The 15,122-nt window shown below is 35.9% G+C and overlaps 1 protein-coding gene across 1 annotated transcript in view; it reads left to right on the forward strand.

Moving 5' to 3' along the window:
* Nucleotides 1-15,122, forward strand: part of anks1ab (ankyrin repeat and sterile alpha motif domain containing 1Ab) — a 76,296-nt gene that overhangs the window by 24,992 nt on the left and 36,182 nt on the right. Inside the window, exons 2-7 of the mRNA XM_056460585.1 lie at nucleotides 541-607; nucleotides 7,172-7,287; nucleotides 9,249-9,347; nucleotides 9,659-9,805; nucleotides 9,886-9,993; nucleotides 13,036-13,206. Of these exons, the coding sequence (XP_056316560.1) occupies nucleotides 541-607; nucleotides 7,172-7,287; nucleotides 9,249-9,347; nucleotides 9,659-9,805; nucleotides 9,886-9,993; nucleotides 13,036-13,206 (708 nt within the window). The remainder of the gene's footprint in view (nucleotides 1-540; nucleotides 608-7,171; nucleotides 7,288-9,248; nucleotides 9,348-9,658; nucleotides 9,806-9,885; nucleotides 9,994-13,035; nucleotides 13,207-15,122) is intronic.

A 15,122-nucleotide genomic window follows, 5' to 3' on the forward strand; every position in this document is an offset into this window, starting at 1 on the left:
CCAACCTCACAGTAACCTGATGTGTTTTATTAACGTCTACACCTAGACCCAACCCTAAACCCAACCTCACAGTAACCTGATGTGTTTTATTAATGTCTACTCCATCTACACCACTTAAACCCAACCTACTTGTGGTTTAAGTCCCTCCCACTTGGAGGTCACCCAACCTACTTGCAGTGTAATCCCTCCCACTTGGACGTCTCCGGGCTGCAGCGATACCTACTTGAGATTTTAAGTTGAGTCAACTGTTTTTTACAAGTTGTTAAACTCCACAGACACCCCGTAAATGACTTCAGAGTTTTAGATAAAGTGAGTTTCTCCCAAAATAAAACCTGTCTAGGAAAAACACAGAGCTTTTCATTGTTTCACATATTAGCTCATCTTCTGCCTTAGCAAGCATTAGTCTTAACGCATATTAATTATGAATTAAAATCAGTTCTGACAAAGTCCAATGAAGAGTAACCTGTCATGACAGATTACAATGAGATGAAATATTTAACTGCGTCTTATAGGCTTTCTTTTCTTGATGTTGTGTTGTAGATTGAAAGGATCATGACTTTAATTGCTGGCATTGAGATCCCAGAGGAACATCAGCCTACGCTGGAAGGTAAATATATGAGGGAGACGGGGAAAAAATGACATGCTTCTCAAAATCAATACAGCTATTCTGTAGACTGTGTAACGTATGGATTTTAAAGCTGTTTGGTATTTAAACTTATTACCACCCAAAAGGCAAAATTCTTCTTGTACTAATCATCATGTCTTTACAAGCATGCATGAGCAATATATGAACAAAAAAATATTTAAATATGTTTTTTAGGTGTTTATAAAGAATGTCATTGGGGTTTAGTGTTGTTCAGACCTCAATATTGCATCATCTTATGCATTGCAGAATAAATATAGGTCACACAATGGAATTGACAGTATTATTCATATGTTAATATATTTATTGATTTTATAAATGCTGCCGAGTTTGCTTTTATTTTCGCGATTAAGGTTTATGAAATAGTGTATTTTTTTAAATGAAAGGTTTATTTATTTTAGTACTTCAATTTTATTTAGAAGTTTTATTTAGGTTTTTGAATGTTTTACATATTATTTCAGATTTACTTTTATTTACTTTTACATTGTTACCATTTTTAATTTATGTATATATATAAACTTATTATTTAGTTGGTTTTTTATTTTGTCATTTGATTTTGTCTAAAATTATTATTTTTATTATTTTATTTCAATTTTATGTAATAAGTAATACATCATCTTATTACATTTCAGTTTGATTGAAATTTGAAATGTTTTTTAATAACAATTGTTTGCTTTATTTCAGTTAAAGAAAAAATCTGAATTAAAAATGAATATTTTGAATAGTTGTTACAGGTGTTTTCTTTGCAGAACACTTTGTATGGTGGAATATTGACATTGAAACTCAACATGTATGAAATGTCAGGTATAAACTAACAGAAAAATACTACTAGGATTCTTAGAAAATAATTAGAAGCAGTTTTTTGATGTTTCTTTTTATGCAACCAAATAAAATTTTATTTTATTTTATTTTATTTTATTTTATTTTATTTTATTTTATTTTATTTTATTTTATTTTATTTTATTTTATTCATTTAAGCAATTGGCATTTAATAATGCATTAAAATATATTTAATTTTATTTTACTTAATCAATAGATATTTAATAATGGATTTTTAAATTATTTTATTTTATTTTGTTTTATTTTATTTTATTTTATTTTATTTTATTTTATTTAAGCAATAGATATTTAATAATGCATTTTTAAATTATTGTATTTTATTTTATTTTATTTTATTTTTTTTATTTTATTTATTTTTTTTTTTTTTATTTTACTTTATTTTATTTTATTTTATTTTACTTAAGCAATAGATATTTAATAATGCATTTTTAAATTATTGTATTTTATTTTATTTAAGCAATAGGTATTTAATAATGCATTTAAAAATATTACATTTTATTTTATTTATTTATTTATTTATTTTCTTTTATTTTACTTTATTTAAGCAATAAAAATTTAATAATGCATTTTTTAAATATTTTTTATTTTTATTGTATTTTAATTTATTTAAGCAATAGATATTTAAAAAATTTTATTATTTTATTTTATTTTATTTTATTTTATTTTTTATTTTTTTATTTTAAACAATTCCTGATTTAATATGCCTGTTTATAAACATTATTCAATTTTTCATTGTACTAACAATGTGTCTAAACAACAGTAGTATATCCTCAACGGGTTGTTTTCTCCACAAAGCTTTACCTCGGCTGAATCATCCCTCGAGTCAGAACTATTGCAGTCTTTAACAACCAGCGGTTTTCTTCCTTAAGCACACGCTCTCACTTTTCACCCCAATTTGGTCTGTGTCTGATATTTTTGTACCTGATATTTTGACACAGACACCCTCCGGTACACAATGGGCACCGAGGGCCTACTTTAAAGAGATGAGATCACGATCCATTTACTGTGGCCATCGCACCCATACTCAGTAATTAGGACTTGATATTCGTTTCTTCTTGAGTGGAGACTCCCAAGGTGGTTGCTATATATGGAGTAAGAGCACTATATTTTAATGGACTTTTCTAGGAGAGATACAATTATTTAGACATTGTACAGGAGAGAAACACCTCAAAGGATCAGACAGCTCTATTGTTCTGTCCTTAAAATCCTCATAGGAGTCAATGAGACTCTTGTCGGGATGTTTGCAGTTGTTGGAGAATTCTGGTGTTTACTGAAATATAGGATTTTATCTCATCTCAGATTCGCACCACTTTAGGAAAAGCAAGGCAAGTTTATTTAAATAGCACATTTCATACACAGTGGAAATTCAAAGTGCTTTACATAAACATGAATATAAGAGACAAGTATAAGAAAATAAAAAACAAATAATAAAAATGATTAAAAACAGATAAAAACTGATTAAAATGTGTTAAAACAGGTTATAAAAGAATGAAAAAGAAAAGAAAGACACAATAGTGCGATCTGTGGGACGCAGCACAGTGCTCATTCAGTAAAGGCACAGCTAAACAGATGTGTTTTCAGTCTGGATTTGAATGTGCCTAATGTTGGAGCACATCTGATCATTTCTGGAAGCTGATTCCAGCAGCAGGGGGCGCTGTTAGTAGCTGAAGGCCGATTCACCCTGCTTTGACTGAACTCTTGCAATTTCTAATTTATTTGATCCTAAAGATCCGAGTGGATTATTACATTAAATTACTTTGAAATTGCAGCCATATAGTGCAACTTCACAGTAGATAGTAACGTCCATTATTATTATCTACAGTATTATCTTGTAGAATTAACTATATTTTACTGTAAAGCAGGCTTTTCTCGGCTAGTCATTCTGACATTTACCCTGACTTTGAAATCATTTTGGGTGTTTAACAGTGTTTGATTTTATGAATCAATTACTTTTGTTCCAGTTTATTACATTTTTAGTTAAGCACAAAGTTATGTTCATAAAAAAAATCATATTTCCATATTAACCTTATAAAATTAAATAAAAGTGCAGTGCACCCAAAAATGAAAGTTTAGTATGACATTCATGTCGTTTCAATACTGGAGGATTTTCTTTCAAGTTATTTTTGAAGATGTACCCAATTTGTTTTTGGGGCGGCAATAACATTCTGTTATTTCTAAATGATGTTTTGTAAACAAATTTCGGGAGGAGCAGGCGCAGAAGTTTCAGTATCAAATACGTCATAGACAGTTATTCTATTATACAATCAGTTCTTGACCAAACCCCTATATATACCAAAGCTGTCTTACCTGCAGCACCTCACGACTTTAGCATCCCTCCACCACCCCAACACCTCACCTCTTAAGCATTACAATCCCGGGGGGAGCGTTCTGGGGCCGGGCTAGATACTTCGCTCGAATCCCAATTCCTCTCTGTTTCCTGATAAGGGGAATAACTTGAGTTGGGGTGTCTCCCCGAGCTCAGAGCCCTCTCCCCGGACAGCACGCCAAATACGCTTTATTCTGAAACGATTGCAAGTGTGAACTCGTGAAATACCAAAAAAAAGTGCCAAAACTAGCATAAAGGTTCATGTGTATTAATGTCTTTGTTGAATGAAATAAAAAGAGTTTGAATTCCTATAACTAACTTACAAAATACATAGCCCTTTTTACAGTAATTTGCTGTAATCATGCTAATTTGATTAATTTTTTACAATAAAATTCTAAATATACAATGCATTACTGTGAATTTTTACAGTTAAATCCTGTAAAGTGATGCTAATGTAATGTACTGTGAAATATTACAGTAACATGTTGTGAAAATCTGGATTGTTTTTTACAGTGTAACTAAGTAACTAACTATCTAACATGAAACAGCTAACACAAATAAGAAGAAAATGAACAAATTCACAGCATTTTTGCCTCTGCCACAGCAACCGTATACATGATTCATTTCAAAAACCATAGCATCTTATTAAAGTAACCATGATAATCATGTTAAAATTCATTATAGAGGATTTGCTAAAATAGTTGGCTCCTTTTTGCTGAATGGCTGGTGATTTCCTTCGTCTTGCTAGTCATTTTGCCTTCGCTAAAAGAAGCACACTGATAGTTACACCTCCTTTAGAAGTGAGCATCCTTTTAAACGTGCTCATGTTTGGATGCACTTTACATCTGATTCAGTGTCAGTATGGATGTGAATAACGCTCTGGCAGGCTGACAGTTCATATGATTTCCCCGGCTCTCAGCTGCATGCAGATATAATGCCCTACATGCATGCATGAAGCGGCACTCATGTGTGACACTGAATTAGACCACATCACGCTACAGACAAAAATGCGCTCGGCATCGTCTGCAGACACGAATGCTACGGTTTGATCACGTCTGGCAAAACCTGAATTCTGACAATTGGACTCGGATGTGTCCAATATGTAGGTGGGCACGGGTGGGATTACGTTAAGTGCGGCATGTGCACGGTGCATTTCGCTGACTTAACGTTTAACGTGCAGCTCCAGAACCAGCCCCCCTCCCTCTCTCTCTTTCCGCACCGGTACAGTGACACATTCATGAATTTAATTCCTCTGATGATTTACCGTGGTATGTGGCTTGGCTGCGATTTAATTTTTCATAGAGAGAGTGCAGAGGCTCTGCAAGCACTTAAGTGCGGAGGGGATAGGGATGGGGTTGTGGGGTGCAGGGTTAAAGCAACCTGTTTGGACCCCCCCCCCACCCGTCTCCTCAATCTACTGGCTGATCCTGAAACAGTAGTGTGTGTGGTTTGGGTTTGTCTCTTGTTCCTTTTTCTGATGGTGTCCTTTCTGCACCAGCAAGATCAGAGAGCCTGCGTGCAATTTTAATCAGTACGGGGAGCGGGGAATAGATAGAGGGGCAGAGAGAGAGAAAGGGGGTGGGGGGGATTGATCGCCACAGAGAGAGAGAGAGAGAGCAAGTGTGTGTGAGAGACAGATAGAGAGGCAAAGAAACGGGAGGGAGGGGGGTTTGGGAACGAACAGAGCGTATATGCCGTGCAGCGGGTCTCAGCGTCAGACGGCATATGGCAGCCCTGCAGAGCTCTCAGAAAGGACTCTGTCAATGAAAACTGACGGGGAAAAGCAAGTCTGACAGAAAAGAAAGCTGGAAACGGTGAGTGGACGCGATGCACGGCTGAACTGAGCGCATAAGATGTCTTTAAGGTGATTCCCAGCTGCAGGCGTGGAGGCGATGCGCTACCGATGGCTTTCTGGAGGAGCACTATGTCATCTGGATGTTTTGCTTTGTGAGCGCTGAATGCAGCTGCCGCTGTGACTGAACGCTCCCAGATCAGGGATGCAGCAATCCTTGCCCCCGAGCACAAGACCCTTAGGAACGTCTGCAAGAGGAACGGAGCAACCGGAGAAGGGGGCTGGGCTGCAACAAGAGGGACCGTGCCGTCAACAGGGTTTTCTTATGGGGTTATCTGTCCATTGCTGGAGCTCACCTTTATTCTGTTGGATCAAGGCTTGGCTGTTCCTCGTTTTGATGGCGCACTCCGTTCTGGTATGTTAACCCGGCGAGGTGCATCTGGGACCAGCAGTCCTTGGATTACTGTGACCAGAAGGCTGCCCGATTGGGGCCGAAGGATCATTAGGAACGCTTTCTAAAGGAACGAAGCTACCAGAGCAGAGGAACCAAGTCTCGAGCAAGGCTTTATTTTCCATTGTTTCCACTGGATCAAGGCTTGGGTTTACTTCATTCCGATGGTGCCCTCCGTTCTGGTATGTTAGCACGGCAAGGTGCATTTAAGATCGGACGGTCCAGGAGTACTTGGATTACCAGAACTCTACCAGATCAGGGAGTGCTTGGGGAAGTGGTCCGACTGGTGGAGGGAGGGGTTCTTCAGCCACAACTCATCAACGGGAAGGGTGGAATGGGGAAATATGCCGTGAAGATCTTTCAAAGGACGAGCTGGCATCTGGTGTTCAAGAACTGGCATTGTGGTGGACTGTTGATCAATGAGTCGAGCTGCTTGGCTCGAGGGTCCATGACTCTATTGTAATGAACTCGTTGGCATTAATCTCCAACCGCTCCTGCTAAATGATTTTACTTCCAATTTTGAAGACAGGTCTGTTTTATCGAACCTTGTGTTGAGAAATGTTTGTTGCATAGCCACGGAGCATGTTGGTAAAGCAGGGCGCACTTTCTGCCAACTTCCTAGTAGCTTCTTGTAGATCTCTATATATTTTGCTGCAAGCCAAAAGCTCTTGTTGAACTTTTATTATACTCCTGTTGGAGCAAAGTGCTGATGACCCTCAGCACTATTGTTTGAATCAGAAAAGTTGCTTCGATTGTTTGCTCTCTTTTTTGAAGAGCAACGCCAAATTGTCCCGATTAACTGACTCCCTTACTTGACAGTCTTCTTTAAAGGACTACCTGCCAAGGTCTACCTCCATACCCCATTCAGCCTTGGCCCTCATCTCCACCACAGTGAGGGCTTTTTGGAGGATTCTCCATTGCTAATTTAGTCTGTATATCAGGGGCCCTGCATCTAGCGGAGGCCCGTCGCTCAAGCCTGGACACTGCCTTGCTGTTGCTGCTGCTGCCCTCAGCTCTGCTGGCCAAAGATGATGTGGCAGTGCCACATCTCGGCCTCCGAGTGCCGCTGCTACAGACTAAACGGTTTTTCGCTGCTCAAACGCCATGCTTTGTCGGCAGATGCAGCTGGGAGCCGCGTGCTGGAGCAGTCGGTGGGGGAGTGGCTGGAACACGTGGGCTTTCCTCAGTACGAGAGCAAACTGGTGCTCAATGGCTTCGACGAGCTGCGCTACATGGTGAGTGGCTTTTGTGCTCTGGATTGATTGACACAGCAGGTTGGTCGGAGATGTGGTGAGTTTCTGTATTTCCAACATGTTAAGACCCAAAATATGATTCAGTTCACTGAACACTTTTATTTATTTCTATATTTTTTTGCAAATAAAAAAAAGAAAAACAGATATAAACATTTAAAGCTGTTTTTTTTTTGTAGATTTATTTTATCTGGATTCTCTGATTCATGTTAAAACACAAAATATTAATCAGTTCACTGAACAGTTTTGTTTGTAGATATATATTTTTTATAAGTAAAACAAAGGAAAACCAGACATAAACATTTTAAGCTGTTTTTATAGTGTTCTCGTTGTAGATTAATTGTGTTCAGTTTTATTTGGATTCTCTTATTCATATTTAAACACATTTCATATTGGAATTATTCATTAATCATTCATTTTCTTTTCAGCTTAGTCCCTTTATTAATCAGGGGTCGCCACAGCGGAATGAACCACCAACTTATCCAGCATATGTTTTACGTAGCGGATGCCCTTCCAGCTGCAACCCATCACTGGGAAACATCCATTTACACTCATTCACACACATATATGGACAATTTAGCTCACACAATTCACCTATAGCACATGTTTTTGGACTTGTGGGGGAAACCGGAGCACCCGGAGGAAACCAACGCGAACAAAGGGAAAACATGCAAACTCCACCCAGAAATGCCAGCTGAGCCGGGGCTCAAACCAGGGAGCTGTGAGGTGATTGTGCTACCCATTGTGCCACTTTGCTGCCCATATTGGAAGTAATTTATTTCAAATAAAAGTTTCAGTCCTTCAAAGACATCAAATGGCAGTGTTGTCTTGCAGTTTGACATGCTATAAACCATTTTAAGCACTTAAAATATTTTTACATTCATTGAGGTGCTGTTCATTAGTAGCCTCTTACTAAATTAATTCATGAAATATAAAAATGCAGTTTTATGAATGTGCATGTTTATATTTGTAGCTTATTTCACTATATACAGCTATACCTGTTTATAAACAGCTTAAAAAAATGAAGAGACCACTTGGAAATTTTCAGTTCCTCTATTAACTGTAATTGTAGTTGACTAAAACTTAATCTTTGTTTTATATCGTAAACTATTGATGAAACTTCTTTCCAACTGCGAATAAAAATGTTGCAAACTTTGGTATAAAATATTTTAAAAAGCGAAAATGTTTAAAGATTCGTATTTTGTAGTTTCACATCAATTAAAACACAAAAAATAAAAACATTTATTATTTAAATTGTCATTTTCAGAAAAAAAGTGCTCTAAATTACAGTATTTTAATTAGAAATTGGTTCAGCATGGTGGCGCAGTGGGTAGGACAATCATCTCACAGCAAGAAGGTCGCTGGTTTAAGCCCCGGCTGGGTTAGTTGGCATTTCTGTGTGGAGTTTGCATGTTCTCCCCGTGTTGGTGTGGGTTTCCTCCGGGTGCTCCGGTTTCCCCCACAAGTCCTAAGCATGTGGTAAAGGTGAATTGAGTAGTCCGTAGTAAATGTGTGGGGATGAGTGTGTATGGACGTTTCCCAGTGGTGGGTTGCAGCTGGAGGGGCATCCATTACGTAAAGCACATGCTGGATAAGTTGGTGGTTCATTCCACTGTGGCGACCCCTGATTAATAAAGGGAATGAACCGAAAAGAAAATGAAAAAATGATAATTAGAAATTTCGAAGAAATGTAAGATTGAAGAAATGCAAATACTCAAACTGTTTTTGGGTTCTTCTTTGCAAGACACTGACTAAATGTTTTCACTGGGTACTGGGTGTCCCTGAAACAGTTACAGCAATCTACCACTGCTCTTACTTTCATGTTGTTCTTGTCGATTTAAGTACGGCACAAATGTGTGTGTGTGTGTGTGTGTGTGTGTGTGTGTGTGCGTGTGTGTGCGTGTGCGTGTGTGTGTGTGTGTGTGTGTGCGTGTGTGTATGTTCAGGGGAGTAACGTGATGGAAGACGAGGACCTTCATGAAATTGGCATCACCGATCCTGGCCACAGAAAGAAAATCCTTCATGCAGCAAAAAGCCTTCCAAAGGTACCAGGTTTCAGTCCCCATGCAGTTTTCGGACACTACGTGTGAAACCAAGTGGCTTTTATTTTTAAAGCACACTATTCAACCTCACATTTCTTTCTCTTAAAATGACCTTGGGACCAGCTGGTTAAAAGTCATAGCAAATATGCCCGAGAAAAGCTTCTTTGTTAATATTTTGTAATCTAGTGCAATCACTTTCTGACATTTTAAGTGTGGCTTAAGTGTCCAGATGTCTCTCTTGGCTTTCCTCAGAGTGAGTTATAAATGCTAAGCAATGCAATTCATTTTGCGATGGCGTTTTACTGCTGTTGCAGGTGAAAGCTCTGGGATGTGACGGCAGCACCTCTCTGTACTCTTGGCTGGAAACTCTTGGACTCGGAGAGTATCTGCACAACTTCTTGTCTAGCGGGTACCGCACGCTGGAATGTGTGAAGAATCTGTGGGAACTGGAAATTGTTAATGTAAAAACGCTATTTATGCTGGTCTTTTTACCAGGGAGTAAATGCATATATTGTACACTGACCATCATTTCTATGTGCAGGTGTTAAAAATCGGCCTTCTTGGTCACAGAAAAAGGATCATAGCCTCGATAGCAGAGCGACCGTATGAAGAAGCACCTTCGAAAACAAACCGTTTTTCCCAGCTCAAGGTGATAAATAAACTTTGTGCATTTATTTATTTTGTTATTCATTAGTTAGTATATTTAACAGGTACAATGCAATATAAAACTGCTCAATTTTCAAGTATCCGATGCACCACATATAGGCTTCTAGCAAAATACTAATAATTTGCAAGTTTAGTCCCTGTTTACACTGTAAAAATGCTTTTCTTAGTAGTTTCTAGTCTAAATATCATCATTTTTTTAAATCATGAAGCATTTTCTAGACAAGGAAAGAAATATTGTCTTGGTTTCAGAAATAATATGTCAAAAAATAAATGAGTTTTTCCTTAAAACAAGCTACAGAATCTGCCAATTGGGGTAAGCAAGAAAATAATTTTGCTTGTTTTAAGGAAAAACTCACTTGATTTTCACTTCTTATTTCTAAAAAATAAAACAAATTTTTTTACTTGTCTATAAATGCTTCTTGATTTAAGAGTTTTTTGATATTTGGACTTGAAACAAGACAAAAACTCGAAGTAAGAAAAGCATTTCTTGCAGTTTAGGCTTTTTATACAATAATTAATATCTTTATATTTTAAATATTAAATCAATACAAATAGTAATACATTAAAAAAGACTGCATGACGATCACTGTTCACAAGCCTGATTTTGTTTTGTATTATTCTCAGGGTGTGCGCTGGGTCTTAAAAAGTCTTAAAACGTCTTATATTTCCAAAACCTAAATTTTAGGCCTTAAATTCAGTGACATATTATGTTGTAGATCTTAAATCGTTTTAAACAGGTCTTAATTTTTCATTGTCCAAATAAAGCTACTCAATTTGGGCCGACATCTATCCAGTGACCAACAATGCATTTCAATAAAACCTTCTTTTTGGTAACGCTTTATTTTGATGGTCCATTTGAGTATTAGTAGAGTGTCTGCTTAATATCTGCTGATACTGCTCCTTCAACAGGCATTTAACTGACTATAAGAAACTTTGCATGTACATGTCAACTTACACTAACCCTAACCCCAACCTTATAGTCTGCTTATAATCTAATGAGAATTAGTTGGCATGTAGATGCAATGTATCTTAAATTCCACAAACAGACCATCAAAATAAAGTGTGACCTGAGATTTTTTATTGCAAAGAGAAACAGTTCACAACAGCTGTTAGACATTTTTACAGCAAATTCCCCAAATTAATTTCCCTAATCAGGGAAAAAACCTAATAACAATGACACGATTCCTCATGATAATACTGGGCCATTAGAAAAAATCTTAACTCTGTATAAATCTAAAATTTCATTCTTAATAGTCTTAAAGGGTCTTAAAAAGTCTTAAATTTGACTTGATGAAACCTGCAGAAACCCTGTATTCTGCTTAAACTACAGTTTCCACACCTGAAGCCGCTGTTCAGACTTTGTATTTCAACACATTTGTCAGGTTTTTGTCCTCAAACTGCTCCTGTGTGTTAAACTAGTTTCTTACACATCTCATTCAAAGCTTTCTGTTGAGTTTGGGTGTGATTTTTTTAACTTTTGTTGCTGTGAAATAAATGAAATCATTCAGCGTAGTGATATGAAGCTGTAATGTGCTCAAAACCTAACAAAATAACAGCATGTCTTAGAATGTTCATCAGCCAATCAGAATCAAGCATTTGACAGTCCTGTAGTATAAAAGAAAAACATATTCCATAATGAATTTCAATATATACAATTGAAGTCAGAATTATTAGCCCCCTGTATATTTTTCCCCCAATTTCTGTTTCTGTTTCTAAACATGATAGTTTAGAAACATAACTCATCTCTAATAACTGATTTATTTTCTCATTGCCATGATGACAGTAAATAATATTTGACTAGATATTTTTCAAGACACTTCTATACAGCTTAAAGTGACATTTAAAGGCTTAACTAGGTTAATTAGGTTAACTAGGCAGGATAGGGTAATTAGGCAAGTTATTGTATAACGATGGTTTGTTCTGTAGACTATCGAAACAAATATTGCTCAAAGGGGCTAATAATCTGCCTGTCAATCTCACATTCCATCCTTCCTTCACTCGTGAACAAAAGCCCAAGATACTTGAACTCCTCAACCTGGTGTAAGGACTTTCCTCTAACCTGGTGGTTTGCCATCTCCAGGTTGGAGGAAAGTCCTTTCACCAGGTGGAGGAGATTAAGTATCTTGGGTTTTAGTTCACGAGTGAGGGAAGGATGGAACATGAGAACGACAGGCCGATTGGTGCAGCTGCAGCAGTAATACAGTTGATGTATTGGTCCATGTGGTAAAGAAAGAGCTAAAGGCAAAACTTTCAATTTACCGGTCAATCTACGTTCCTACTCTCAGCTATGGTCATGAGCTTAGGGTCATGACCGAAAGGCAAGCGAAATGAGTTTCCTTCGCAGTGTGGTAGGGCGCACCCTTATAGATAGGGTGAGGAGCTCTGACTCCCGGGAGGAGCTCGGAGTAGAGCCGCTGCTCCTCCAAACCGAGAGAAGTCAGCTGAGGTGGCTCGGGCATCTGTTTCGGATGCCTCCTGGACACCTACCCAGGGAAGGCCTCGGGGAAGGCCCAGGACACGCTGGAGGGACTATGTCTCGCGGCTGGCTTGGGAACGCCCCGGGATCCCCCCGGAGGAGCTGGAGGAAGTGTCTGGGGAGAGGGAAGTCTGGGGTTCTCTCCTAAAACTGCTGCCACCGTGACCCGGCCCCGGATAAGTGGTTGAAAATGAATAAATGAATGAAAGGGGCTAATAATTTTGACCTTAAAATGGTTTTAAAAATTTAAAAACTGCTTTTATTCCTGCTGAATTAAAACAAATAAGACTTTCTCCAGAGGAAAAAATATTATCAGACATACTGTGAAAACTTCCTTGCTCTGTTAAACATCATTTGGGAAACATTTAAAAATGAAATAATAATAATGTTTTGACTTCAACTGTACATGCAAATATATAGCAAGCAAGACATGCATGCAAATAAAAAAAGACAGTGTAGTGTTTGTATATAGTATAGTATAGTAAAGTACAGTACATTTGTATATAATTTGTATATAGTATAGTAAAGAAATGTATTTGTGCTTATCAGATTCAGGACCTGCTGTCTCAGAATGCATCACCGCTCAGTTATATGGATCCATACACCAGTCGCTCCATGGACATGTTACTTCCGCTTGGAGAGGCAGGCAGGAAGAGCAGAGCTTTGGATCAGGACGGCAGTATCTCCCTTCGCTCCTTCGGTGAAAGGTCACGTTCACATGTGAGTACATCTGTGACTAAAATCACTGTGATTATAATAACTTCTTTCAAGCAGCATGAATCACAAGTGAGTCATTCTGTGATTCACACTGTAAACCATGTGTAAGCACTTCTGCATTGCAGAGGAAAAATAACATTCTGATGTTTGCTTATATTTATGCACTGATATATTAAAGTAATAATAATAATGTTTTTTTCTGAAGTGCATCAAATTATGCCCCTTTTTACAAGATGTCAAATAAGTCTCTGATGTCCCTAGAGTGTGTTGTGAAGTTTCAACTCGAAATACCCTAAAAATAATGCTGTATAACTCTCTGACCCTTTAGGCTTTGATCCTAATTGTGCTGTTTTGGTGACTGTCGCTTTAAATTCAAATGAGATTGTGCTCTTTTCAAAAGAGGGCGGAGCTACAAATGCCTGTGTGTCAGCATAGTGGCAGATTCAAAAACAAGACTAACGTCCTATTCTAATGAGGGAGAGATGGTCACTAGTGGGCGGAGCTTTCCCCCTCTGATGACTTGTACGAAGGGAGAATGTCAATCAAGTGTTTCTGCAATCTGTTTTTATCAAGTGGAATTATATATATTTAAATTAATACATTTTTAGCATTATGAGCTGGTTATATTCACAGACTGTTTCCACACAACAGTTTAAACCCTGTATAAATGTGATTTTTACATAGAAGGTCCCCTTTAAAGTTTTAACCAAACCAATTTGTTTGTTATTTAGTCTATATATAATTATTTTTATTCGATTCTATCATTGATTTGATTTAGTGAACTTACAGTACTCAGCATATATAAGTACACCCCTCACAAATCTCTCTTTTAAATTCATATGTTTAATAGGTAGCTATCTAATGTTACGCATATACATTAGATTAGTCAGCACTGAAGCCAAATCTGGAGCTTATCTAACAAAATAACTTACGATAACGGTCCAAAAACTATTACACCCAAATTCATCTGTTATAGAAAAATATGAAATACAAATTTAAAAAAAGAGGAGAAATCAAGAGAAACAAAAAAAACGAAAAAATTTTGTTGTAATTTTGTAGGTTGTAATTTTTTTTCTTTGCAATATTTTGCTTAAATTTAATTGTATTATCTTTCAATTTATAAATATATATAATATATAATATATATATTATAAATATGTTTGATGACTAAAATATTATTTTAATACAGATATCTGTTTAATAAATCTGTTTTGTTTAAATGCACCAAAATACATTTCACTGAGAAATGGATACAAATATGCATTTTCAAAATGGGGTGTACTCATATATGCTGAGCACTGTATGTTTATTAGAAATGATTTAAATTTTTATAAAAATGAAAAGTGATTATCAGTTTGCATGTGGTGAATTAAACAAAATTTTTAATGTTTGTTAAACCTTCCCTCTACTTCCATTGCATATTATGTTTAAGCTCTAGCTCTTTTATGTAATAGTTTTAATTATATTATATTATATTATATTATATTATATTATATTATATTATATTATATTATATTATATTATATTATATTATATTATATTATATTATATTATATTATATTATATTATATTATATTGTATTGTATTGTATTGTATTATATTGTATTATATTATATTGTATTGTATTGTATTGTATTATATTATATTATATTATATTATATTATATTATATTATATTATATTATATTATATTATATTATATCATATCATATCATATCATATCATATTATATTATATTATATTATATTATATTATATTATATTATATTATATTGTATTGTATTGTATTGTATTATATCATATTATATTATATTATTTTATATTATTTTATATTATATTATATTATATTATATTATATTATATTATATTATATTATATTATATTATATTGTATTGTATTGTATTGTATTGTATTGTATTGT

This window comes from Danio aesculapii, chromosome 6 (genome assembly GCF_903798145.1).
Source record: "Danio aesculapii chromosome 6, fDanAes4.1, whole genome shotgun sequence".
Taxonomy (NCBI): Eukaryota; Metazoa; Chordata; class Actinopteri; order Cypriniformes; family Danionidae; genus Danio; species Danio aesculapii.